The sequence below is a fragment of the Solea senegalensis genome, linkage group LG9 (assembly GCF_019176455.1).
Source record: "Solea senegalensis isolate Sse05_10M linkage group LG9, IFAPA_SoseM_1, whole genome shotgun sequence".
Classification (NCBI taxonomy): domain Eukaryota; kingdom Metazoa; phylum Chordata; class Actinopteri; order Pleuronectiformes; family Soleidae; genus Solea; species Solea senegalensis.
Genome location: NC_058029.1, coordinates 16455303 through 16480732, shown reverse-complemented (window position 1 = coordinate 16480732; position 25430 = coordinate 16455303). Strand labels below are relative to the sequence as shown.

Genomic DNA, 25430 nt, shown 5'->3' with positions numbered 1-25430 from the left:
TCATGTTATTTTTTAAAGCACTTTTAAAATGATCACAGAGCACTGTCTTTATATTTTTTTAATCAAGAATCTTAACATTGTCTTACACATTACTGTATTTGGATTATTATATTAACTAGTTTTATTAATGTATTAATACAATTAAAATTATAATTAATACTTATTAATTATGCTATTTATTCTTATATATATATATATATATACATATATATAATATATATATATGTATGTACAGTATATATACGTATATATATATATATATATATATATATATGTCATTTTAACATTTGTTTTGTGGTTCGCGAATGTTTTATGCAAACATTTTCATTTGTTTACTTTGACTGAATGAAGACTTTAGTCCCAGAAATCACACAGCACCGAGCAAACGAAAGACTTTCTGCAGAATTCAGAAGGAAATCAAACCAGGTTATGATACATTGGAAAACCCTGTTTATTGATCATCCAGCTGACGGAGGTATATATAAGAGTATAAGTGTGCGTATGAGCGACTGTGCGTTTGCTGGCATGGTTCACATGACACAACGGTTCCCGGTTTCCTACACAGTTTGAGGAGGAACTGCAAGAGAAAAAGAAACACGGTTGTATTTTCAGCACGTGATGAGCCGTCATTATTGTTTCCAGTCATGTGAACTGACCCTCTTTCTTTGGAATTTCAGTAGCGGATGAGCTGGACCTGCAAACAGATATGAGGAAGAGAATGAGTGAATATTCATCTAATTTTTGATGTATCAAATGTGAATTGACTGGTTGTGCATTTTAAAAGACTGTGGCCACAACGTCCACTCAGGGTGCATTTAATCAATTGTGTCCAGGATATCAGGAGCCATACACAGTTGTAGCCACAGGGTTAACTGGGAAATAACTACAGAGCTCATGAATGAAAAGTGAAAAAAAAAGAGAAAAGAAATAACAATGCAGGGTTTTTTTTCTGTCCATTTCAAACAGCAGCTGTTGTCTTTCTTGTCAAACAAGCAGCATGCGATAAGCTGAATACACACTGCCCACTCACAACCAACACATACCGAGTATGTCATTGAAAAAAAAAAACAATGCCTTTCAAGAACAAGCACCGAGATACAGAGAATATCAAAGCTCTGCCCACATGTGATTTGTCACGGAAGGTTTGCTGTGAACTCTGATGTGCTGGTCGTTTGGGCTTGTGTTTTCAGAGCAGGGAAAGAGCAATAAGAGAAGAGGCTTCCAGGGCAAAGCTGTAGAAATCTCAGTTTTAGTCAAGAAACAACGTTGACAGTAGATATTTTTTTCCAGCAGACTGGTTGGGTATCCCCCGTTAAGTCAAAGTCATACAGCATGCACAGGCGGGACATCCACAAGTCTTGAACAAATCTTACTTGGAGGAGGATTTTACACATTTTGTGAATTTTTTACCTGTTTGAGGAACGATGGATTAGTCAGAAACATAAACTTTATGTTTATGTATTGATCAAGACTCTGTTTTTTTTGTTTTTATAGATACAATAAAATGAAGTCTGCACTTACTCAAGGCTATTAAAATGCCAGAGACAAACATGATAATAGCAAGGACAACCCCTGTGGTCCGCAATGTCTCATAATCTATAAGGGACAAAACCATACAGGGCTTCACCACACAGCTACTCTGGAGTTTATCATGGACCACAGTGAAAAGATATGTACACGGTGCAAATCTTACCGTAATCAAAATCACTTCTGTCTGTGAACATTGTTTCTGCAAAGAAACAGACAGATCAGTCACAGAGCAAATACAAATAAAGTTACAGTTCATTTCAGCACAAAACGACAGCAAAAGGCTTCACGGGTGTGTTTTTAAATCCTGCACTCAGCAGCAATCAGCTTCACAGCTCTCGAGCTCTGCAGGATTGGCTCCTCATCTCCTCAGGAGTTTTTCTGTCCCTCAACTGTGAGCTGCTCGATGCAGCATCTTTGCTCAGCAGAAAAGGATGCACCACGAAAAGTGGGTTACAAGCCAGCAGGACACAAGGTAATTATCACAGCGGCAAAGAAGAGAACTGGAGTAGTAAGAAGAACGGAAATAAACAAAAGACTGACTGAAAATGTGCAAGCATCAGTGGGCTGTAGATTGCAGCTTGTGCCAATCTATCATATAGTCTCAGCCCATCAGTCAATTACTGAACCCTCATTCCAATATGATTGAGCTGGCAGTTTCCCAGTTTTCTCTCTGCCACAAAGTCTGCTTCGTATTTAACATTAACATCTTTGATATTATATGAGTTCATTTCGAGGGATACTTTATTTAATTCACTGGTTTAAAACGTATGCAGAGATCAGCAACACATTTGACACCAGCAACTATAGTGCAGTAACTACATAAAGACGAGTTTTCAAAGAATGAGTTATTGTAATCTGCAGAGCATTTGGCAAGTTAGACAAACTGTATGTTGCACTCTTCAAAAAGAGGAAAGAGCAAACAAACCTGTGGTGGACATGGCTGCACGGCAGAGATGTGGAGGAACTGCGTCTCTCTGGAGCTAAGCAGGCTGCTGGGTTGCAGTTGAAGAAGGAGGTCTGTGATCAGCCGGTGCAGTATACAGTCTGCTCAGTTAATCTTCAGTGTACATTGAGCAGCGGCCCTCTGGTGGCCACAATAAAATAACAATGCATGCACAATGGTGCAGCCATAGGGGGGTGAGGTGTGGTCAGTGAGCACTCTTCACATAGACAAACCTGAAAGGGTGTGGACCAGAGAGAATTTTGCCACATCAGTTAATAAAGTGCGAATAAATGAGTAGCATAAGAACAAAAAAAAAAAAACTAAAAACAGTCGACTTCAAAATAGATAAGACAATTGGAGGATCATTTGTGATTTACCAAGTATCTTGTGTGGTCTCTGTGAAAGTGTAAGGTTATAGGGTTCCTTTAATCTGTCTGCACATTGTTTTTGGAGTTTCTTTCTTAAAGTTCTGGACATTTGTATTTTCACAGAAACGTGAGTGTGCATGCTGAAAATACACCACTGTGTATATACTGTGTGCAGTGCAGTGCAGTGCAGTGCAGTGCAGTGCAGTCAGCCTCCTCCTGCAGCTGCAGAGAGAAAATTAAAGCCTGCATTTGCAGCTTCTTCACCGACAAAATCGGCCGAGCTCACTACAGCAAGAAGATGTGACGCTGAACAGCACTGTACGAGGAGATCCGTAAAATCAAGTGTAATGTGCATATTTGTTTCCTCCAACAGCTGCACAATGCAGCATAAATCATTCACACTCTCACTGCTGGTAGTTACCACTGCATGTGTAACTGAACCTTCTGCAGTGTCAGCAGGAGCAGGAGTGCAGCATAGTACAAGGCTGTTTTCACTTGTAATGGCAGGGACAAAAAACGAAAAAAAACTATTTTCAACATTTTCAAACATGATTCATTGTCTTTGCTTCAGTTTGGAAGTCACACAAATACAAAAGATAATCACACCATGGTTAGTCTACAACAAAGTTGCTACACTATCTAGCAACGCTTATTGATGATACAAAAAAAAAGTTTCATAGTTTATATAGTATAGTATTGTAGCATTTGTAAAAAAAATATGAAACAAAAGCTTTATGTGTTCAAAGAAAGATTGTCCTCAGCTGTCCTCGTGGTATTTGCTGCCATCTAGTGGCATCACTAGAGGAGGTAAAAGAGAAGTTTGATAAGTCACAGATATTCACAAACATTCACAGATATTTAAAATTATAATAAACTCAATACTACTAGTAGTATTTCTACTAACAATAATTACGATAAGAATTTCACAGAAAATGTAACTTCAGCTCAGCTCACCGTGACCTCTTACAGGAACATTTCTGGCCTGGAAGAAAAACAAAGAGACAAATGAGTACAAGCCAACATCATGTCAGCAGCATATTACATCAACTTTATTCAGCTCTAAAAGAAAAAGACTGTTCCACGCTTTGATACTGTACCTGAATATAAATCTATCAGGGACAACAATTCCCTGGAGGCCTTATAACCTCTCATGATATAATATGCATGAAAAGCTGAGTCACAGCAACATTCAGGTTGTTCAGAATGCACATACAAGGGGGCCAGTGTGGAGGAGGTATGCAGGACACCACGTTGGTCAGTAGGTGTCATCATTGTGCTCTGGGTTGTGTGTAGAAAGCTTTGCTAAACACATTATTGTATTAGAAAATGCCTGCACGTACTGATTACACTCTTTAAGTCTCGATTCTGTTTATTTAACTGAGCTCTTATAAGCGCACAAGGTGGAAAGGCCCTGGATATTTTTTTTGGTGTGTCCGACTCAATGTTCAAAGAAAGTTCAGACAAGTCTAGACTGTATTTCTTTAACTGAGCTCTTATAACCACACAAGCTGGAAACATGTTTTGGTGTGTCACGACTCGGCGTTCAAAGCCAAGATCGTCCACTTCCTCTGGGGAGGTCGGCTGACTCGATGTGACTGAAGGCAACACATGGCTTGTACCACACTTATTTCCACACCCTGTGCAACTGTACTTGGTTGGCATGACGACTAACATAAAAATGGTAACAAGAGCATGAAACAAAGCATTCGGAAATAAATAGTTTGATCCAGGGATCAGGGCAATCACCTTAATTGAGAGCTATTTCAAAAGGAGTATCATGCTTTTAGGCTGTGATGTGCTGGGTGGGGACTGTTTATGCTTATCACTCTTTAATAACATGACCTTCCTTTTGACAGTGTTTACATCAGGAAACATCATGTGGAGGTGCGAGTGGTGCCTTAGAGGGTAGCCATGATCAAGTCTCTCAGGGCGTGACACTGACAATTTGTTTGGGTGAGAAGACGACAAAAACACATTTGTACAACACACATCACAAACGCAATGGTCAAGACAGCTGCCCTAAAATAATCGAGTTACTTCCTGGTCATTCAAAAACAGGAAGCAAAACATTTTCCTGGCAAAGCAACTGTAGGCATTAATAATGAGCATGTGGTCGAGAATCAAAATGACTGACCTCATAGAGCTCCAGATGTCACCACAATGTTGGCTGGAAAAGACGGCACCAATGGCTTCAAGCTGACTTGAAAATGTGGACTGGAGTATGGAAACAGCCAAAGCAGATGATATTCCAGGCCGGCAACTTTACAACACCTTCTGATAAACTTTCCCTCATTCTACTATAGAGAATTCTTACACATCACAGTGAAAGCACGTAACATCAACAATCATCCATCCACATTTGCAGCTTTGGGGAAATGTAGAGAAACGTACCATAAAATGATCATGCCCCTTACTTTGGGCACCACACTACATATTGCAGCTTATTATCTTGCAAACTATGAATGTTTGACCACCAGTTCCTACATTTGTGCCTGTAAGCTTCTGATACAAGTTCATTAGTGCGCATGATGTTCTCCTTCAGCACATCACAGTCCAAGCTATCTTGAAAGAAAAGAGACGACACGACCTCTTGTGCCTTTCCTATTAGCTTACAGTACTGTGCAAACTGACTGACACTTTTAGCAATGCTAGAATGACCGTACAGCATCATTCGTTCTCAATCACTTTATTAGGACAATATTGGAAAGACATAATGCACTTTCAAAAGTACCAACATGTTCAGAAAATAATAAAAACGACTTCTACAGGTTGTCCACTGCTTGTTTAGTGTGACCTACAGTTACACTTGAATAGCACAACCCTGGCTCTCTTAGGCCAGTCTAGTGCTTTAGCAGTCATCTCAAATGCCTTGAGTCAACCTCCAACTCCCTAAAAGCTGGTACAGGGGCAAGATTTTACTGACATCAGAGCGAGGCTCACTCAAGGCCTCTACCTCAAGCTCCTTTAACCTGATTTCCTTTTCAGCCTTTATTTCATATGTGTGTATTGTAACTTGAGGTCATATGTTTTTACAGTACAACACTAAACCCTGGGGACACAATATGGTGAAATAACAGGAGGCACCTCATGGTTAGTAACCTCTTCCTGAGGTGTGGCTCGTGCAGGCCGCTGCTACTCATCAGCAGGATTTACAAGAACCTTCTACTAAATCAGATGTTCCACAATTGCACCTTTAATGTCCCGTTGAACACATACATATTCACAAGTGTGTCAATACAATACATAACAAGTCATTATTAACTGGGACAGTCAGTTTGTCTCCATATTCAACATAAGCCCACAATCCTTTCTTAGAATCATAACTAGTGATTGCATTGGCTCAGAAAAAAAAGATTCCGTGATCATCCCCGATTCCTGTTACATCCCCTTTCAAACGAGAGATGAAATAAGGACACACACACACACGCACATCAATCAACACATAATGGATGAATGTATGATTTGATGTATAATTAAAGTAAATGAACACAGGTTCCTTGAATGTGTGGGTGGGCCTGACAAGTGACACGTTTTAAAGACCCATAGAAACAATGAAACAAAACTCTAGTCTAACTTAACTAACAAGTGGCTGTGAGTAAAACAGCAGAGGGGAAAAAAAAACATCTAAATGTGTGAAAATGTTCTGATCCTACCACCACAACAACTACATTTTAACAAAGATAGAGTTTCAGCAACACATGTGCAGGGCAAGAGATCAAGCCTGTGCAGGAGTGAAGAAGATGGGACGGGGTTCTCTAAAGAAGACTATTCATTTTAAGACCTGGCTGGTGATTGGCTCTCTCAAAACCCTGGAAAACAATGGTCATCTCACCAGTCCCTGAGGCGGTCACATTCACATTTTGTCACAGCCTGGGCGCCCAACCACATGCCAACTGTGACCGAAGGTTTCTGGTGCAACAACTTTGTCACCATTCTTTGGAATCAGGTCATCTTGCGATTTGCCGTTGTAGTTGCCACAGAGGCCGCAAACGGCTCCCATGTAGTTGCTGGGCAATGTCACAGACACAACACTCTTCCGGTCGAAGGAGACTTGGAGGCCAAAGTTTGTGGTGACAACAGCATTGGGGCCCTTCTTAAATGCAGATAACTGCCCTCCTGCCAGGTCGATGGGCAGTTTGACCAGCTCATTATTCACCTGGAGGAGAACATATTGTGCCATTTATAAACAGAGAGGAGAACTATCACCAGTTGACTCAAACAGTTATAAATTAAATCCTGTGCAGTTCCTACCATGATCTGGCCCACGTGTGTCCTCGTAATAACAATGCTGAGGGAATACACCTTGATCTCTACTAACTTGGTGAAGGAAACTACTTTGCTGCCACGGTGATCATCCTCCACAAATATTTCAAAGGGCACCAACTCTGGTCTCTTGGAGCAGAGTGCAACAAGTTGGTACACACATGTGCCCTGGAAGTCAAACCTCTTCTTGTCAAAGGTTGTGTAGTGTGGGTCTCCTGAGGCCTTGCATGTGCTGTATGAGACTGATTCACATGTTCTTATGCCCTCAATCACCTGGCACAGTGTCCCTGCCCCACAGCCTTTATTCTGGCAGTCTACTTGTCTTTTTCCAGGGAGGCATTTACACCAGCTCCGGCAGCCCTGATCAGCCCAGAAGGACTCCCCAGCAGGGACATATCGTCCTTCAAAGGTGCAGCCACACTGGTCAGCAGGAACACACTGACCTCCACTCAAAAGAAAGCCTGCATTGCAGGTGCAGGTCTCCACACATGGGCGTTTGCATTTGGAAGGAGCATTAGGATCAGAACAAGTGACAGGACAGGCATTGCCACAGAGCTCATAGTGACTGTTGGCTGGACATTTGGCAGCTTAAGGGGTGTAAAGAAGAATATGGTGTGATAAATTATCTTATCAACAAGAAATATATAAATGTGCTAATTTTATGATTTATTTTTTACTTACGGCATTCTGACACTCTTCTCCAGTCTTGAACCTGAATCCCAGCACCCTGGCAGGCATCAGCGTATGCCTCCAATGCCTGACAAAGGAAATGATGATTGCCACCGCCCATGCAAACATCATATTTGCAGTTCTCCAGGTATGTATGTGGGTCAATGATGGAATGGCATTTGCTAAATGGCCCATTTACTACAAGTGTGATAAGCCCACAGAACGAGGTCCCCTCCCACTTCTTCATCAACTTGTCTTCACACTTTTCACACCCACCCACACAGTCATCTCTGCACAGCGGGTCTTTCACCAGCCCCGGCACCTTCCAGCTGCTACCAAAGGCCACAGCCCCACGTGCATGTGTGCCAGAGGGTGTGGTGAAATCATCATTGGGGTTGCCGTTGAAGTTGCCACAGAGACCACAGGTCTTACCAGCGAAACTGCTGGACAGAGTGACAATGAGCTGGTGGTTCCAGTCATAACGCACAGTCAGGCCAAAATCAGTCTCAATGAGCACAAAGCGACCACTGTGACTCATAACAAGTTTGTTGTTGTTCAAGGTCACAGGCAAATTCCACACGATGTTGTCAATCTTCACAAAGGAAAACAGAAAATACATCATAAAGGTATGAAATCAATAAATGATCAAGGATGCAGTTTAATGCTCCATGCAAATAAATACAGTAGAAGAGAAAGAATTACATTAATAAAACAATATTCATTTTGGAAAGGAAAAGAAAAATCTTACCCTCACACGACCTGTCTCAGACCGAGCTACTGTGATGGACACGTCATACACCTTCACTGTGACCAGGGCGACATAAGACACCCTGAGGTTTCCCCTATTCTCATTCTGGGCAAGGACCTCAAAGGCTGGGGAATCATTCTTTCCACAGTTTTTGGCAATAACATAAGTGCAGGTACCCATGAAGTCAAAGCGTCGTCCGTCAAAGGAATGGTAGTGAGGATCTCCCTTAGCCCAGCAGGTGCCAGGCAAAGCGCTTTTCACTGAAAATACAACAAAATAGATAAATATCAAGTTAATCTGCATTGTACATTGCTGTTTCTCACATAGTTTATTATATTTTTTACAATCAACAAGTGCAGTGTGTGTTTCTTACCTGACTGTAAACACTGTGCCGGAGCACCGTAACTATTCCTGTTCTTGAATCCTATGCTGTAAAGAGCAAAGTGAGAGTCGGAGCTGGACACGACATGTCTACCACTGTGAGGAATCTGGGTCCATGAGAAATCTGTCCCTGCAACCTTTTTCCACTGGACATTACGAGGCAATCTTCTACCATCGATACGCAGCTTTCCCAAAGCACTAGTCCGCACCACAACCAGGGCTTGATTGTCAAACCCTTTGAGAGCCTCTAGTGAGTAAGAGGTGCAAAAACGGTCTGTGGACAGGATGCTCATCAAGAAAGGGTCATAGTATTTGTGCCACCCGAACGATTTGCCATTGAAGAACATGAGGACCTGAATGCCTTGATCAGCCTGAATGAACACAGTCTCTTTTTGGGACTTGATTGTCACTGTCTGCCCACCGATCATGTTAATCACCTGTTCAGTGTTGCCATTTCGGACAGTAACATGGGTGGGCTGGGAAGCCTGGATAATAACACTATCATGTTTGTCCTGGAGTGTCAGGGGAGGGACAATGAAGCTGGATCCCCAGCTGCTGACAGGCAGTAGTTGCTCGTTAACATGGTCACATCTTGAGAAGCGCCAAGTGCAACTGTGACCTGTGAAAACAGCAACAGGGTACTGGGAGGAAACCCTGCTGCCAGAGACGTCATCCATGCTCTGGAGCTGGACACTCTCATATGGCTGGAGATCTATTACCATTCGAGCGCCCTTCATATAGACATGATGCTGGAACACGATGGGCCCTTGTGGTACAATTTCAATTCTGTTTCTCTGTTTTCCATTTGTCACAGAGAACTCTTTAAAGGTGCCACAGGTGTGTTGACCAGGGGTGAAGATGAAATATTCATTACCCCATTCAGTGGTGGGATACACCAAAGAGGTGTCAGCTGTGTATAACTTGTAGTTCAAGGAAGTCACAGCCACATCTGCTGAGGCTTCAATGCGCACTGAGTTGGGAGACTTCACGGAGCCGTACATCTCAACCTGGGCAGGGAGAGATACAGTGACCCCTTCTCCAGCATTGAGAGTTTCTTCTTGCCTGAATTTTAAGGGCGGCACAGACACTGTCACTTTAGTATTGGCCTCAACAGCAGTGATATAGAGCCGATGGCTCGGGGTTTCATAATCTTTTATCCAATTCTGCATGAATGACAGGACAAACTCCCTGCCTACAAATCCAGCAGACGATGGACCTGACAGATGGAAGCAAAGAGACAGAAAAACACACATGTCAAAAAAGAGTTCTCCTTAAGCAAAGCAGTCAGGATCAAAACGGTGTTTCACATCTCAGAAGACAATATCACAAAAAACTAGGAAATGGATAATGTGCCAAGTTAAGCCAAGGCAACGGAAGGAGTCAGACGAGCGAAACAACCTGGGCTGGAGACATATTTGATCATAGGAGCAGTGCAACAAAACAATATGACACAACTGAAAAATGCCTTAATTCAAGTCAAAAGCAGGCATGAATGACTGACTGTAAAAAAGAAGCTTTCTTTCAATCTCCATTAAAAGAGCTTTAGACTGAGGAAAATACTCTCAGCAGCACTCAATAAGTCACTTTTGCAGACAATATAATTGCATAATTGAAATATAATATCTGTGAAAATAACATTTTCTGTGCTCAGTCAGGGCCTGGGGGATTTGGATTACATCCCTGTGTCTGCAATTCATTATAATAGTTTCAATTTAATAGCAGGTGAAAATAGATCCCTAACAAAAACACATGTCTATCGAGTTTGTGCCGAACTCTCAAATTCTTAACCCGTTTAACGACTTGGATTCATTTCCTCAAATTTAGCAATAACTTGGCTTTATCTCCTGATGGGGATTTCACTATAGGTTTGAAGAAATATATTTAAATGCCTAAACTTAAAGAAAGAAAAAAGAAAAAAATAGGTATATGACAAAATATATATAAAATATACTTACAGCTGAGTAAAGCTCCCAAAGCACAAAGCAGCAGCAGAGTACCCATGGCTGAAAGACAAAATAAAGAATCCGATTTTATTTGAGTTGTATAAATGCAACCCTTTGACCAGAAAGACCAAGTGAATCTTCTGAGAGCATAAAGGTTTTTCGTGACATCCTTTTTTATGTCCTAATGGACAAAAACTAAGCCAATCAAATACCGTGAAGCTGAAGAAATCCTATCAGTTTATAAAAAACACAAAACATTCCTGTAAAACAAATTAAGGCAGAACCTGGTAATGACATGTAGGTCCTGCTGTAGGTTGACATAGGTGTGGTCCAGTAGCAACCACGACTGCTTTGACGGTTCTTTAATCCAATATGTTGACAAAGCATCTTAAGTACTTATCAAACTCAAATATTGAATTGGCATTTACTCATAGTCATGTTAAATAAGCCTCTAGTTACTGTAAACATGTTGTGGGTTCAAATGAAGCCGTGCCCTAATCTTCTGTTGGATCATAATCCACATTAAACAGAAACGACCTTTTTGTTGGATACTTGTTCGAATGACAACGTGATGATGAAAAACAACAAATACCCTAAAAAGTTCACAAAGACATAAAGTTAACTTACCGGTCCAGTAGAAGCAGAGCCACCATGTCATCACTTCGCTGCCCTTTCTGGGCTTTCAGTCATCGCAACCGTTCAAACGCAGCACCGATGTTCACTCTGGCCTTGGATCGCCCTGCATCAGCCTTTTTCTTGGCCGTGGTGTTCCCAAAAACCGTTTTTCGTTTGCGACCGACACCTGTTGTTGGCACTAACGTTGCTGCAACTGTCTCTTTGGATTAAGAAAGATAGCATAAGTTCTGGCGTTGTTTTCTATGCATGCGCGAGTAGTGCACGAAGAGGGGTGGGGGGGCAGATGGCAGTTTGATTGATGCATCGCGATCCAATTCATTTGTTCGGGCCGTTCAATATGATTGGATGTTGTTTTTACAGACCTGTCCGTTCCACAGGTGACTGACATGTTTCATTTTTGTGACAAAGCATTCATTAATTGGGGTGTGAAGAGGATTTTAAGCAATACAGTAAAACATGCTCCAGAAAATGATCTCCCACCCTACCTTTCAAGAGACAAAAAACAAGATTTAAAGGGTCAAGTTATCCAGTGAAGCTAAATATATTACATTAGTGATTTCATTTTTAAATATGTACAATAATTAGTGACTGCTTGCAGATACTGTTGCTGTGAGGAGACGTACCATTCAGGAATAAAAACCCATGACTTGGCTGAACTATGTAAGTGGAGATCATTAAGGTTTCCGCAGAGACCACACTATTTGCCCAATGAGTACCAATGACAAACTTTGACTGTCACCAGGGTAACACCAATCTCCATCTCCACAAGATAGGAAGGGACACCCTCAGAGACAAAGGGAGGGAAACAAACTCAGCTCTGCTGCCGCCTACTAAATATTGACATTTAATGCTAATTAATGACACAAAATGAAGTTCATCTTCTTTTTCTTCTTGTTTACTAAAAACTCTTTACTCTTGTTTCGATTCAAAACTTTGTGCTGTGCTAGAGTCTATGTCTCAGTCACTTTATTGTTCACACAGCAAACTACTGCTATATTTAACTCAAGCTTTGCCTTTAATACTAAAATTAACAAGTATTTTATTTTAAATACTTTAAACAAAATACCAGGACTGTACATCATGCAAATATTTCACAACAAGAGTTGAGAGGTCAGAGGGAAAAAACAGCACTAAGCCAAAGACAACGAGCGCGGTTCACTGTCTTAATTTACAGTGCGTGTGCTTCGTGTTCGGGTTCAAGTGTGGCACCAGCACATGGAATGACCTGCCTAGTGCTGTCCCTGTCTATCTTCAAGAAGCTCTTGAAGACCCAGCTCTTCCAAGAGCATCTTCTGTCTTTGGTGTGGGAGCATAATTTCTGCAAAGAAACAGACTGGTCAATCACAGAGCAAATCAAAATAAAGGTGTCAATTTCAGCACCAAGGACAGCAATAGGTTTCACTGGTGTGCTTTTAAATCCTGCACTCGGCAACAACAAGCTTCCCAGCTCTTGAGCTCTGCAGGATAGGATTCTCATCTCCTCTGGAGTATTTCCTTCTCTCAGCTGTGAGGTGCTCCATGCAGCATCTTTGCTCAGCAGAAAAACAGCAGGATACAAGATGATAATCACAGCAGCAGAGAAGAGAGAGGGAGTGAGTCATTTTGAAAATAGCAGTCAATAAATAATACTCTCATACTCTCATATACAGTACTCTTCAAAGGTCTTAGGGCAGCAGCAGATGCGATGGTTTTATGTCTTCTGTGATTATTGGCATTTGGATTGAATGAGGTGACTGAACGTGGGTTTTATAGATGATCAAGCTGTCATCTATAATGTAGCTATGTTTAACCCATACATGTCTGGATTAAATCTGGTATAGCAGACAATTATACACCAATAATATTAATTATGGCTCCAATACAGTTTTAATAGAGCCAGTGTTGTTATTGTTTAAGATCATGCTATATACAACATGTAGAAGCTGTTTTTTTTTTTATCTTTTGAAAATATTGTTTTGAAAACTGCATACATGACTCCTGTCTTTTGGATGTGTTCCAATAAAGTGATTGAGAAATACTTATACCATAGCATTGCTAAGACAACAAATCTAACGTTGACTTTTGCACAGTAATGCAGAGATTTCATTCGCAAACATCAGTGGACTATAGACTCACCTTACGCCAACCTGTCACGATCACGCTTGAGCTGTCAGTTTCCCAGTTCTCTCTCAGCCACGAAGTCTGCTTTGTTTTAGAGAAACAACATTAATATCTTTGATACAAGTTCATTTCAAATATTCTACTGAGGTCACTTTGATGTAAACGTGTCAGAGATCAGAAATACATACACTTATACTACACTTTTTTTCCTTTTTTCAGTGCAGACTATCAGCAGAGCATGAACTGTATGTGACACTCTTCAAAAATCCTTTGAAAGAGGAAAGAGTGAGCAAACCTGTGGTGGACATGGCTGCACAGCAGAGATGTGGAAGAATCGCATTTCTCTGGAGCTAAGCAGGCTGCTGGGTTGCAGTTGAAGAAGGAGGCGACCAGCTGTGATCAGGGCAGAAGGTTTAGGTCGGCTCAGTTAGTATTTAGTAAAAACAATTAGAGGGGGGCCCTCTGGTGGCCACAATATAAAAAAAACAACAAAGACGGCACAATGGTGCAGCCATAGGGGGTGAGGTGGGGTCAATGAGTACTCTTGCCAAAACTGACAGGGTGTGGACAAGACTGCTACATTAGTGTCAAGTAAAACAAACAAGAGGGTTCCGCTAATCTGTCTGTACATTGTTTTTGGTTCCGCTATTGCCCAGAGTTTCTTGCTAATAATTCTGGACATTTTCATTTCCACAGAAACGTGAGTGTGCACGCTGAAAATGCACCACTGTGTGTCTAACGTGTGCAGTGCAGTCAGCCGCCTCCTGCAGCTGCAGAGAGAAAATGAAAGCCTGCATTTGCAGCTTCCTCACTGACACCAAAATCAGCCGAGCTCACTACAGCAAGAATATCTGACGCTGAACAGCACAGGGTGAGGAGTAAAATCAAGTGTAATGTGCATGTTTCTTTCCTCCAACAGCCGCACAATACAGCATAAATCATTCACACTCTCACTGCACGTGTAACTGAACCTTCTGCAGTGTCAGCAGGAGCAGCATAGTGCAGCATAGTACAAGGCTGTTTTCACACACAGTGATGTATTTAAAAACAAAAAACAATGTTTGTTCAAGATTTTCAAACATGATTTATTGTCTTAGCTTCAGTCACACAAATACGAATGATAACCACACCATTGCTAGTCTAAAATAACGTTGCTACATGTAACTAGTAACACTTACAGGTGATACAAAGAAAATCACTAACAAGAAAAAAACACTTTCATTGTTTCATAGCAACATTTGTAAAAATGATGAAAGCTTCATGTGTTCATGGAAAGATTGTCCTCAGCTGTGCTCGTGGTATTTGCTGCCATCTAGTGGCATCAGCCAGTGACGCTGTGGAAAGCAGATAAAAGGCAAGTTTTGATAAATGTGCGCTAGTGCTATATAAATAAACTTTACTTCCTCCACAGTCACTGATGTTTGTAATAAACTTACCGAATGTTCACTGTTTGTTGCTGTTTGTGTCCACTAGGCTGCAGAAAGAGTACGGATATATTTTTTGTGGAAAACATTTAACATTTGTAATATAGTTAACATGGAGGAAAGGAAGATATTTACCCCTTTGAACTCCATGTTCTGCTTGGGGTTTCCTGGAATTAAAACAAAATAAAAAAATATATATTTTTTATATAATAATTTGACAAAAATTTAACACATTTGTTTTGATCCATGTTACTTCTGATCAACTCACCGCGACTTGTTACAGGAACATTTCCGGCCTAATTTAAGGAGTGGGGGGACAAAAGAACAATTAATGCCAGCCAACCTAATGTTAACAGCATACTTCATCAGGATTATTCAACTCTAAAGGAAGAGATTGTTCCAAGCTTTGAACTAGGTGCTCACTAACATGCATAAATAGCACACTAGCCTTTTATTAGTAATTATTAAGCATGTATTAATGATGACATATGATGACATATGATGACATGAATTAAGATTTTCCTGATTAGGTGTTAATACATGATTAATAATTACTAATACAGGTATGGTATGCTAATTATATGCATGTTAGTAAGCACGTAGTTAATGGTGAATTTGTGTTCCCTAATCTAAAGTGTTACCCATTTTTCTTGTATTTTCTGGATGTGGTCATATAAAGTAGTTGACAAATGAATATAAATAATCTATTGGTGAGCAGTACTGTTTATGCATGAAAAATTGACAGCGAAATCCAGGTTGTTAAAAGTACACATATTGTATGTACATGTACCAGAGTGGAGGAGCCATTTTCAAGATGGCCAGCAGGTGTCACCATTGTGCTTTGGCTTACTCGTCAGAGCGGTAGAAAGTTTTGCAGGTGTTGTTAGAAGAGCACAGACAGACACCACGCTTGCCATGTAAACTCACTGTTGCACTGGACAAGCATGCATGCATGAATTGATTATTGATTTTATTGTTGAACATAACTAGTCTGATGTAGTGTGACAGCAAAGCCTCAATTACTTTACTCAACTATGCAGCTTTTCAGCAGTTAAAGGTTTAGACTCAGCCTCAATACATTATGTTGAGTCATTTTAACCTAACCCTAACCACTTCAAAAAGGTCCAGTGTGTAAAATGTTGTTTTTCAGTACTCTTGAGCCTTGAAGCTTTAAAATTTATATCAGTAGCCAGGTCAGCTACCAGTTTGGCCCACCATGTTTATACAACCGCCCACAAACAGACAAACTAAACATCTTTTGAGTTTTAATTCTAACTGAAAACTTCATAGTTTCTTCAACTTCACCAATAAATGTTGCTACATTTTACACAATGTCATTTTTTAACTGACTAACTTTCGAACTTTCGACTAATTTTACACATTTTGCCAATGAAGCTGCAGCAAAGAGGCAGCTGTGCTGAACACTTTCACAGAAATCTAACGTGGGACCAACAGAGGCTGCACCAATAAGGCCAGTTTAACCAGTTTATAAAGGTCTCACTTGTCCCAGGATCATATCATGCTGCAGCCACCTCATGTGTAATAGTTGCTGCTGCACACTCGACTCCAGGGAAATCCCAGACTGAACTACTGACCATCATACTCTGAAGACTAAGAATAAAGCAGTGGGCATCGTGAAAGGTGACACCGCTTCACTTCACCCACTTTGAAATGGGGAAAACACAATCCTTTAAAACCATTCTTATATGTAGTTCTACACATAATATGTTTTAAATACCATAACATTGACATTTAGGGTTTCATCTATGCAACTTCTGTTCAAAAGCAGTATTTATATTTAATGTCTCTCAAGTAAAAGGAAGGTACGAAAGGTATGAACAGTGAAAAAAAAGTTTTAGTCTCGTAAACAAGTAAGCAAAGATGAAAACTGTAGCGTCTTTAATTCCATTATAGTTTGATTTGTGGTGGTGTGATCACTCACTTGCTGTTAGAGCAAAGATACTGCCTTTGAAAGTCAGTTTATCAGTTATTTTCACACTCTCATCAGCTGCTCCTTATATTATTGCGCCTGCCGCTATTTATGGTGGCATGTTCTATACACGGGGCATAGCTCTTCAAAGTGTTATGTGTGGACTCCACAGTCATCCTAACAAACAGTGTGTGGATCTCAGTGAATTATTTACTGGCTGGTTTTGGTTTTCCTGGCTTCCACTACGTGCTGGCAGTGCGCAAGAAAGAATCTTTGAGGCAAACTGTGAGTGAGAAAGGTGATAACGTGGCCTATATAAAGGGCTGCTGTGATGCTGGGATTGTGCAAGAGGCATACGTGCCCCTCCCCTCCCCTCCCTGCAGACTTGAGAGAAACAGAAGCCTGCTTGTTTTGGAGAAGGGTGTACATTTGAGGGTGGGTGGCTTGCACGTACAGAAATCACAGTTTGGTGACAGTGACTCTTGACATTACACATCTGCTATATCTGCTGTACAGTGGGTGGAGAAGCACTTACTGACAATGAGGACAATACCCAAGATGAACAGGACCACTGCGAAAACCAGGCCACCGATTCTCAGCGATTCATAATCTGTAATGAGATAAAGGTACTTTGTATTGATGCACAGCAGCATGTGGAAACCTTTAATTACACAAAATACCATGAATTCTACAGGTGTCTGAGGCCTTTTGTGTGGCATTTAATCACATTTTGATTCAAGGACAGCTTTTGCCCTCTAATGGACATGTTGGAGAACTACAGATACAAAACTGTAAACAATGTGGTAAAGTTTATCTCTGTAGTTGTGTCTTCCTGTGAGGCAGGAGGAAATGGTACAAGACGGACAAAAAATCAAAAGCAGGCAGAGGTTGGTGTGGGGCAGCATTTTCATTTGCAGAGAGCAAAAGAAAAAATGAAGGCAAGTCCACAAGAAATCTAAACGTAATTTTGAATAACAAAAGATTGTTTTTCTCTCTTATCACTGTTGTGACTGGAGGTATCAACAGGGATAAGGCTGCGGCCTGAGAGAATAAAGTTACACAAATCTTCCCAAGAAATGGAGCAAAATAGACAATTCAGTGCAAAATGAACACAATTTATATACAATTTACATATATATATGTAAAAATAAAAATATAATCGTATGTCGTGACTCCCTTCAGATACAGTATATTTAGGCAACTCCCAAATGGCCTCCAAGCTGGGAACAACAGCTTTGGTTTTCCTTCTTTCACCAGAACATGTATAGTGGTGAAAAAAAACCACATCAAAGTTGATGTCACATCCTGTCGTACAAGTCAGGGCCTTGGACGAGTGAAACTATGAGCTTAAGCAGAGTGGACAGGACTGTGAGCATGTGCAGACTAATAAAGAAGCTTGGCCTCAGGGTGTAAGTTTTCCACTACTTCTTAAAAAAAGTGCAAAAAATGCAGACTCATCTTGACCTCCCAGATGTTTCCCGTGTAGAGAGACAGCCGTTAAATGACCATGTTCATCGGCTTAACACTTACCATAATGAAAAGCACTGTCGTAGTCTGGTAGGAGAAAAAAGAGAGAGAGAGGGAGGCAGATTTATCCACTGACACACTTCAGAGAGCACTTACGATATAAGTGCTATTCAGCATTTTTAGGCTCTCAGTCAGTCTTCTGTTCATTAGCCAGTTTGGTGCCAGTGCCAATTCATATGCCTGCTAAATTATCTTAATTTGACTTTCCAAGGTTCCATTCAAAGAATACCCACCTCTGTCGTGATCTGCTGCTGAAGCTGCAAAAAAAATAAAGACAAATCATTAGTCTGGAAAAAGATATTCACATTGGTGTGTAACTGCATGTCAGCAACTGGTAAAAGTGATGCCACTGAGGCAAATTCACACAGCAGAGAATGTGAACACTTCATTCACCCCATTTTTACATTTTTGAAAATATTTTCTTAAACGTATGTCATTTTCATCACCTTTTTATTCTGCCTTTTTAAAACAGAATCCTTTTTTTCCCTCTTTGACTCATTCATTATTTTTTTGACATTTTTACCCAATTTCTTTTTTTCTGCGACATTTTTAGGACTCTAATTTCTTTGCATTTCATTTTTTATTGATTGTAATTTTTTACCTTTGTATTGATTTCTTACTATTCTGTCTGTGTTGTTTTTAAATCTTCCTTTATGCAAGAAGTGGTCCATAAATAAAACCAAACTCCCTCCTTGTATCTTAGGAAAACTGTACAAGCATAATTACAGGTTTTAAATAATCCAACAATCTCATTCAGTCAGTGAGCACATAAACATAAACATTGTGTACAGATTCTGATCTACTTCCATCTGTGTTCTGTCAGTGGTATGACAAACAACAGACCCCTCACTTCTCTGCTCTTCAAAAACTTGCTTGACAGTTTACTGAACTTGGTAATTATCTAAATCATAATCAATTACAAAAACAACCAGAACAATTAAGTTCACATAATGAAGACAGTGACACAAATAATATAAAGCTAGAGAGTGGAAAAGATGTAACCTTGGAGTTGCAACATCTCACACTGTTATTCGCGCTTCAACACATTCAACTGTGACTGTGATCAGCATTTTCAAATGTCAGTATATAAAAAGAAAACCTGAACAACAATTGATCAACTAAAGCCCAGCAAAGTAAAGGAATAAGCTATTCAACTCAGGCTTCAGAAATGTTTCTGTAAAGGACTTGATGTTTTTTTAATAGACTTTTCCATGAATTGTTGGTTCAAAAATTGAGCTTAATAATATTTTATGAACTGTCTTTCAATCCTTTTAAGTGCTGGAGTTCACTATGATATTATTGTCAGAGGGTAAATACGGGAAAATGACCCAAAACAACACTGACACAAGCCTGAAGAAATAAATACGGATGAACTGAAGTGATACTTAGTATCAGCATCACTAATACTAATACTGGTCAAAAATCATTGGATCGGATATTGTAAAGATGAAAATATAAAATCCAATACAGAAAATCCTATCACACGCTTCTTGAATTGATTATGTGTTTGAAATTGCTTGAAATGGTTAAGTGGTAAGGTGTAAAATGAATGTATCGGACTGAGGTTGTGCTACTGGTATCAGTATAGGACATGAAAAAGTGACTTTGAGCCGTCTCTAGAAAGGCAGTCGGAAAACCTGCTTAACATCAAGCTCAACTGATGACGTGCAGCACACACGGAGGAATGAACCCAAGAGCAAGATACATTCACAATGGAAAAACCTGGAAGATGTCGGAATAAATTATTATTCTAACTGCACTGAAAAAGAAACATTTACACTACTCTGACATGGACCTTTCCCAAAGCAAAACAACGACACTGAATGGAAAATATCAAATGTAAATTTAGCCAAAGTGAATACACACAAAAAAGAAATGAGGCTCTCTAGAGGCCATGCAATGCTGGTGACCACACTAATGCAGGAAACTTACCGGACATTACCCTACCAAATGCTGACCCTGTCACACAGACACATTAGCTAGTTTAAATGATGGAAGGACTCATAATAAATGGGGCTTGAAATCTGCACATTCACAAGAGCATGTAATGAGAGGGAAACTCACCCAGTGCTGGAGAAAACCAGGAGATGAATGCCACCAACAACACGAGATCCATTGTACCTGCTGTTAAGAAACAAACCATTAAAACATAGAAAGAAAAGTAATTCATGTCTTAATCTGATCATTTCAAAATTGTGTGCTCACATTCTGGGGTAATGTGTTTTTATGAGGGTATAGTGGCAAACCCCCTGAGTTGTATCATCTCTTTTTCGAGGGGGTCCCAAACATACATGATGAATAAAATGTTTAGTGCTGGTATAGTAGTTTATGAAAATGTGTTCTCGAGATAAACTTTGGAACGGAACTCTAAAACAGCTCAGCAGTTTTCATTAAACTGTTTTGCTAACACAGAGGAGCCTGTTTTCTAAAATCTCACAAAGTCACAACTAGAAAATACCAAACCAGATAAAGCTCAGGTCTCAGAAAAAGGGAGACATACACTCTTTATCTGCCAATGTCTTGGAGGATTATGCCTCAAAAATAAGTCAACCTCTGGTAGAAAACCATCAAAAATAGCATTAAATGGTGTGATCAGTGTACATGTTGCTTACATTTTGTTTTTTAAACAAATACATAAGAGTTACAGGGTATAACTTCTCAAGTTCCCAACTTTTCAAGTTCATACAACCAGAAAGAAACAAGCCAAGAGCTTGATTGCATTGATAACTTGGTCATTTCTGTATGTAAGACAATAACAGAACTAATAAACTAAACTTAAACAAGAGAAGCAACACAATCAGGCAAAATGTTGTTACTTTGTGTGATGTATGACCTGTACTCTATATGTAAATGTCGTGATTTTTATATTTACACATACTGTACAACTATATTGACGTTATGGCTGATTAGTGTATGTCTTAATATTGTAGCCTCCCGACTGTGAGGGGAGAGGATCTATTGCAGAATCTGGGGCTTGGCAGTCGAAGGGTGCGAGGCAAAGCTGGTGTTATGTTGCACTTGGAGTTTGGTCAGTGGGTTTGGATTGGTTTTACTGGGTCATCCAGTGAGCACATGCAACACAGACCTCCCTGTGCTGTTCTCCTGTCTATATATTATCTAGTACATTCTTTGAGATTCTCTTACACCCACGTTTACCAGCTAAGACTACACAACCGGACTTGTGAGTGAAGAAGTTTCACAGTCTGCAGTGAACCTGGACCCCTAAAGGTTTCTCGAGGCTCTGCTTCTTCGGCATGTCATGCTTGTCCAGAGTAAACCAGAGTAATTGTGATTTACAGTATTGTTAAAATGTACAAACACGTTTAGTTACGGTTAGCATATTCGTAAAAGTAAATGGGCAAAATCTTCTTCTGTATTTTTTTAATGTTTTCTACACCTTTATTTGGTTCATATCCATAAACATTTAGATAATGTGCAGAAATTAGCCCATATTTGAGCACATTTACTTAAAGCTTACGGCTTTAATGGAAACAGTTGATCTAATGTTATAAAAACATGTTGCAAAATGTTGAAATGTAATGCAAACATGTCACTATCAACGGCCCAAGTCTAAGTATTAGTGACATCTAATTCCCTATCATGTCCAGGAAGTCAATCCATTTATATAGCACTAATGTAATGTGTAGTAAGCTTCTGCTTTCAATGGCAAAATGCTATGTTTTGTCTGCATGGGCTGTTGTAGAAACACAGTGGTACAAGATGGCAGCTGCCACAAAGCACTTTGTATTTGCCTTCAGTACATAATAGAAGATTTATAAAGTGATTTTACACTTTTTAAACACATTTATGGGTGGTACATTCAATTTTTGCCCATAAACTCCCCAAATATGCTACACAATGGACCATTAAGTTACCAAAAACCTCCACAGTGAATTGATGCACTCTTGCATAAAATCTCTAAGCCATGGAATAAGAATATTGTGCATTTGCAAAAATCTAAGCCCACATTAGCAAGGGTGTTTTCCTCTTTGGCTGAGACCACTGCTGTACGTGAATTCTCACATGAGTGGAGATGGGTGGGTGAACGTTAAGGAGGAGAGGGGAGAACTAAACACTTTAAACCCAGAGCGCAGAATTAACAACAGCCTGCCAATTAGGTTTAACCTAACCAGAACAGGGTGAGTTATACTAACAAGAAGTGATCTAATAATCTTTTTTGTTAGACTTCTGAGAAATGTAGACAAATATAAGGGGGAGACAGCATAAAGGCCACACTTCACAAAATATGCAGCCCAAATTAGATTTGTAAGCATATCCAGATCAGAATCTGATCTTCCTGACCAACTGTTCACATTATATATTGTAATGGCTCAGTTCAGTCCATGATGGAAACACGGCTCAAGTGACCAGATCCAACCTGTGTGTCCATATTGAAATTGTCTAGGCTTCCACATAGACTGCTTTAGTTAAAGGCCACGCCCTGAAAAAACAAGTAGTCTAAACAAAATAAACAAAATATTGGACATTAATCTGTGCCTGTTTCTTAACCAAATGGTTATGTGGAGCCGCAGCGCAAACTTTCTTTTCTCATTTTTAAACTAGTGTCTTCCACTGTATTGATTGTCTAATGTGCCTCCAATTACGTCATTGTTGTTCGAGTCGAGCTGCGAGTGACACAGAATACACTTTGAAATCCTATCTGAGCGGCCAAGACATTCAGATTGAAAAAGACCTGTTAAAATCCAATCAGACTTGCAAACAAATGTGGTTTGAATGTGTTCTTTATACTGTAGGCAAAAATCAAATCAAACTAGATATGCTCAAACATCCGATTTGGACTGAAGTCTAAACAAGGCCTCAGAGTGTTCTCTACAGAGGCTGCCGTGTTGGACCACTATACACACAAAACATCTTTTGAGTTTTAATGATAACTGAAGACTACCTAGCTTATCCCACATGTTTGGAGAGGAAGAGTGAGGCGATAGACATTCAGCTGAAACTTCACACTGTACCTTTAATGCGCAACGTACACCACATGACGCAAACTTGAAGAGAACTCTGATTTTCGAGTTGCTGTTGACGTCAAACGCAACACAGACTAAACAGCATTTTTACGAGAGTTCAGTTGGCAACAATACTTCTGCTTCTGCTTCAGTCCACTGAGGAAACGGTCACTACACACGCAGCTCCTCGGCTGGCGTGGCATTTCTACCCAGGAATGAACACTTGTCCTCAGCGTGGACAGTCTCCACCACACCGGTGATAGTGTGGAACAACCAAAACAACCCCATACGTTTGGATAACAAGATTGTGGATTCGTGCAATTAAATGGTCACATGGTCACAGAAGCATTTATTGGAGGAAAACACGGCTACAAAAAAACACAAGTCGAGGAGAAAACAACGTGGACACAAACACGTCAAATATTCAGGAGAATGTCGAACTGTTTAACGGTTTAAGGTGTTAATGCCAAATTAAGTCCATTTGCAAGGAACAATTGTTGCATTTTTTAAATTAACTCACCGTCTTTTCTTTTCCAGTGTGACTCCTTTCCGCCCACTGAGCCGAACTTTGCTGCCGAGTTTTCTCAGTTAGTATGTGAAAAGAATAATAATAATAAACAATTCTGCTATTAGCAGCAAAATAAAACCACTGATGATGCTTGTTTTTTGCAATTGAAATGGTTGAAGCGGTTCGACCAAGATAGGGTTCCGCTCCTTGGGTCTTGTCTCACAGGAATGAGAGAGAGTGAGGAGGGGGTGGGGAACGTGCGGCTGTGAGTTATCTAAAGTTCTTACTTAGTCCCCCTTACCCCACCTCAATAATAATAAAAAGAAACGGATAAACAACTGAATTAAGAGCTACAGAGTGTCCTACTGAGCTGTTTACTGCCTGTTGTGTCTCACTAATATGTGTCCCCACACAATTTAATGCCTAAAACGTCGCGTGATTTTTGTTGTCACACAGACATTGACTGAACACTTTACAAATGTTACCTTAAGTGTGGAGAACATTTATTGACAGAACTTGAATACTATACTCGCTAGTATGTTTTTATGTGAATAATTGCTTGATAATGGTCTTCGAAGTGAGGTTCTCAGTCATCCAGGTCATGTCTTCTGTAGCTGTTGTAACTCAAGCAAGTCCAGTCGCCTACATACATAAGAAAAATCTTTATAATAAGTAAATAATAATAAGTATTTTAGTAGCGAGGGCATTACCATGTTTCTACCAAATGGCAACCCGTTGTGACTCACAAAAGAATCTGAACTTCTGTTTTGAAGCCTCAAGATTCACTGTTAAGACAATATCAGCTGTAAATCACACTGGTGTCCCCTCATGTGCTGTACGTCATATTTAACAACATTGACAACATGTACTTTTGAAGAAAACCCAAAAGTAACGATTAAGATCATTAACTCCCAAGAAAAATATTTACTAACTTTGCAAGTCAAGCCTCAGTTTCCCAGGGACTTCCATGCAACTAGGAGAGTCGCCCCCTTGTGGCTATTCAATGTATTGTTATTTGTGGGTCGCTCCAGGGAGCAAACTGTTTCACACTGAAAGTGCAATTGCATCGTCCTCTACTCCTTGACAAATTGTTAATTTCTCCCGTTTCCAAGATTGTTCTTCTGGATCTCTCAGACTGAAGGACATCCTTACCATTCTCTGCACTTGTTTGTATAGAGACTATGTGTGCATCCATCGTTTGAAGCTAAACTCAGGTTTATACAAATATTATTTACATTAATTTACAGCATTTTACAAATATCTCTAGTCTATAGTCTTCTTTTAGTCTTTCTTTTTAAAACACAATAGTATGAGACTACCATAATGAATATTCATATTTTTGGGCATATCCAAAAAACATGTGAAGTTTACTAACTTTAATTGTATACTTAATAGTTTAGGAAATTTTGCTTTCATTTTTGCTGCTGATTCTGAAGTGCCTGATACATTTTTAGTGAATATTATTCTAAACCAAATTCTTTTTGCACTTCTGTAAA

The 25430-nt window shown here is 39.9% G+C and overlaps 2 protein-coding genes and 1 long non-coding RNA gene across 3 annotated transcripts; all 3 read right to left on the bottom strand.

Annotated features, from left to right (window-relative positions):
- Positions 1 to 6011: 6011 nt before the first annotated feature.
- On the bottom strand, positions 6012 to 11137 carry LOC122774771 (IgGFc-binding protein-like). The gene is made up of 6 exons (XM_044034283.1): positions 10858 to 11137; positions 8895 to 10118; positions 8522 to 8781; positions 7786 to 8365; positions 7093 to 7691; positions 6012 to 6997 (listed from the first exon to the last, which is right to left on the bottom strand). The coding sequence occupies exons 1-6, from the start codon at positions 10901 to 10903 to the stop codon at positions 6695 to 6697; spliced, it is 3012 nt and encodes a 1003-aa protein (XP_043890218.1). The 5' UTR covers positions 10904 to 11137; the 3' UTR covers positions 6012 to 6694.
- Positions 11138 to 12349: 1212 nt separating this feature from the next.
- LOC122774773 lies at positions 12350 to 13962 on the bottom strand. Its single transcript, XR_006361026.1, has 3 exons — positions 13877 to 13962; positions 13597 to 13665; positions 12350 to 13008 (listed from the first exon to the last, which is right to left on the bottom strand). It is a non-coding gene; the product is annotated as an uncharacterized LOC122774773 (long non-coding RNA).
- A 683-nt stretch (positions 13963 to 14645) lies between these two features.
- On the bottom strand, positions 14646 to 24189 carry fxyd5 (FXYD domain containing ion transport regulator 5). Its single transcript, XM_044034284.1, has 9 exons — positions 23947 to 24189; positions 20527 to 20586; positions 18696 to 18719; positions 18466 to 18489; positions 17471 to 17545; positions 15274 to 15301; positions 15141 to 15172; positions 15018 to 15055; positions 14646 to 14915 (listed from the first exon to the last, which is right to left on the bottom strand). The coding sequence occupies exons 2-8, from the start codon at positions 20576 to 20578 to the stop codon at positions 15051 to 15053; spliced, it is 240 nt and encodes a 79-aa protein (XP_043890219.1). The 5' UTR covers positions 20579 to 20586; positions 23947 to 24189; the 3' UTR covers positions 14646 to 14915; positions 15018 to 15050.
- Between the last annotated feature and the right edge of the window lie 1241 nt (positions 24190 to 25430).

Bases quoted from the DNA above. Each gene is read 5' to 3' on its own strand.
- LOC122774771 (XM_044034283.1), bottom strand. From the start codon at position 10,903: ATGGGTACTCTGCTGCTGCTTTGTGCTTTGGGAGCTTTACTCAGCT. The intron at 8,366-8,521 runs GTAAGATTTTTC...TCCTTTGTGAAG, and splicing joins CTGAGACAGGTCGTGTGAGG to ATTGACAACATCGTGTGGAA. The intron at 6,998-7,092 runs GTAGGAACTGCA...GTTCTCCTCCAG, and splicing joins CACACGTGGGCCAGATCATG to GTGAATAATGAGCTGGTCAA.
- fxyd5 (XM_044034284.1), bottom strand. From the start codon at position 20,578: ATGGATCTCGTGTTGTTGGTGGCATTCATCTCCTGGTTTTCTCCAGCA. The intron at 18,490-18,695 runs GTGGGTATTCTT...TTCTCCTACCAG, and splicing joins AGCAGCAGATCACGACAGAG to ACTACGACAGTGCTTTTCAT. The intron at 15,173-15,273 runs GTGAGTTGATCA...TTTTAATTCCAG, and splicing joins TGTTCCTGTAACAAGTCGCG to GAAACCCCAAGCAGAACATG.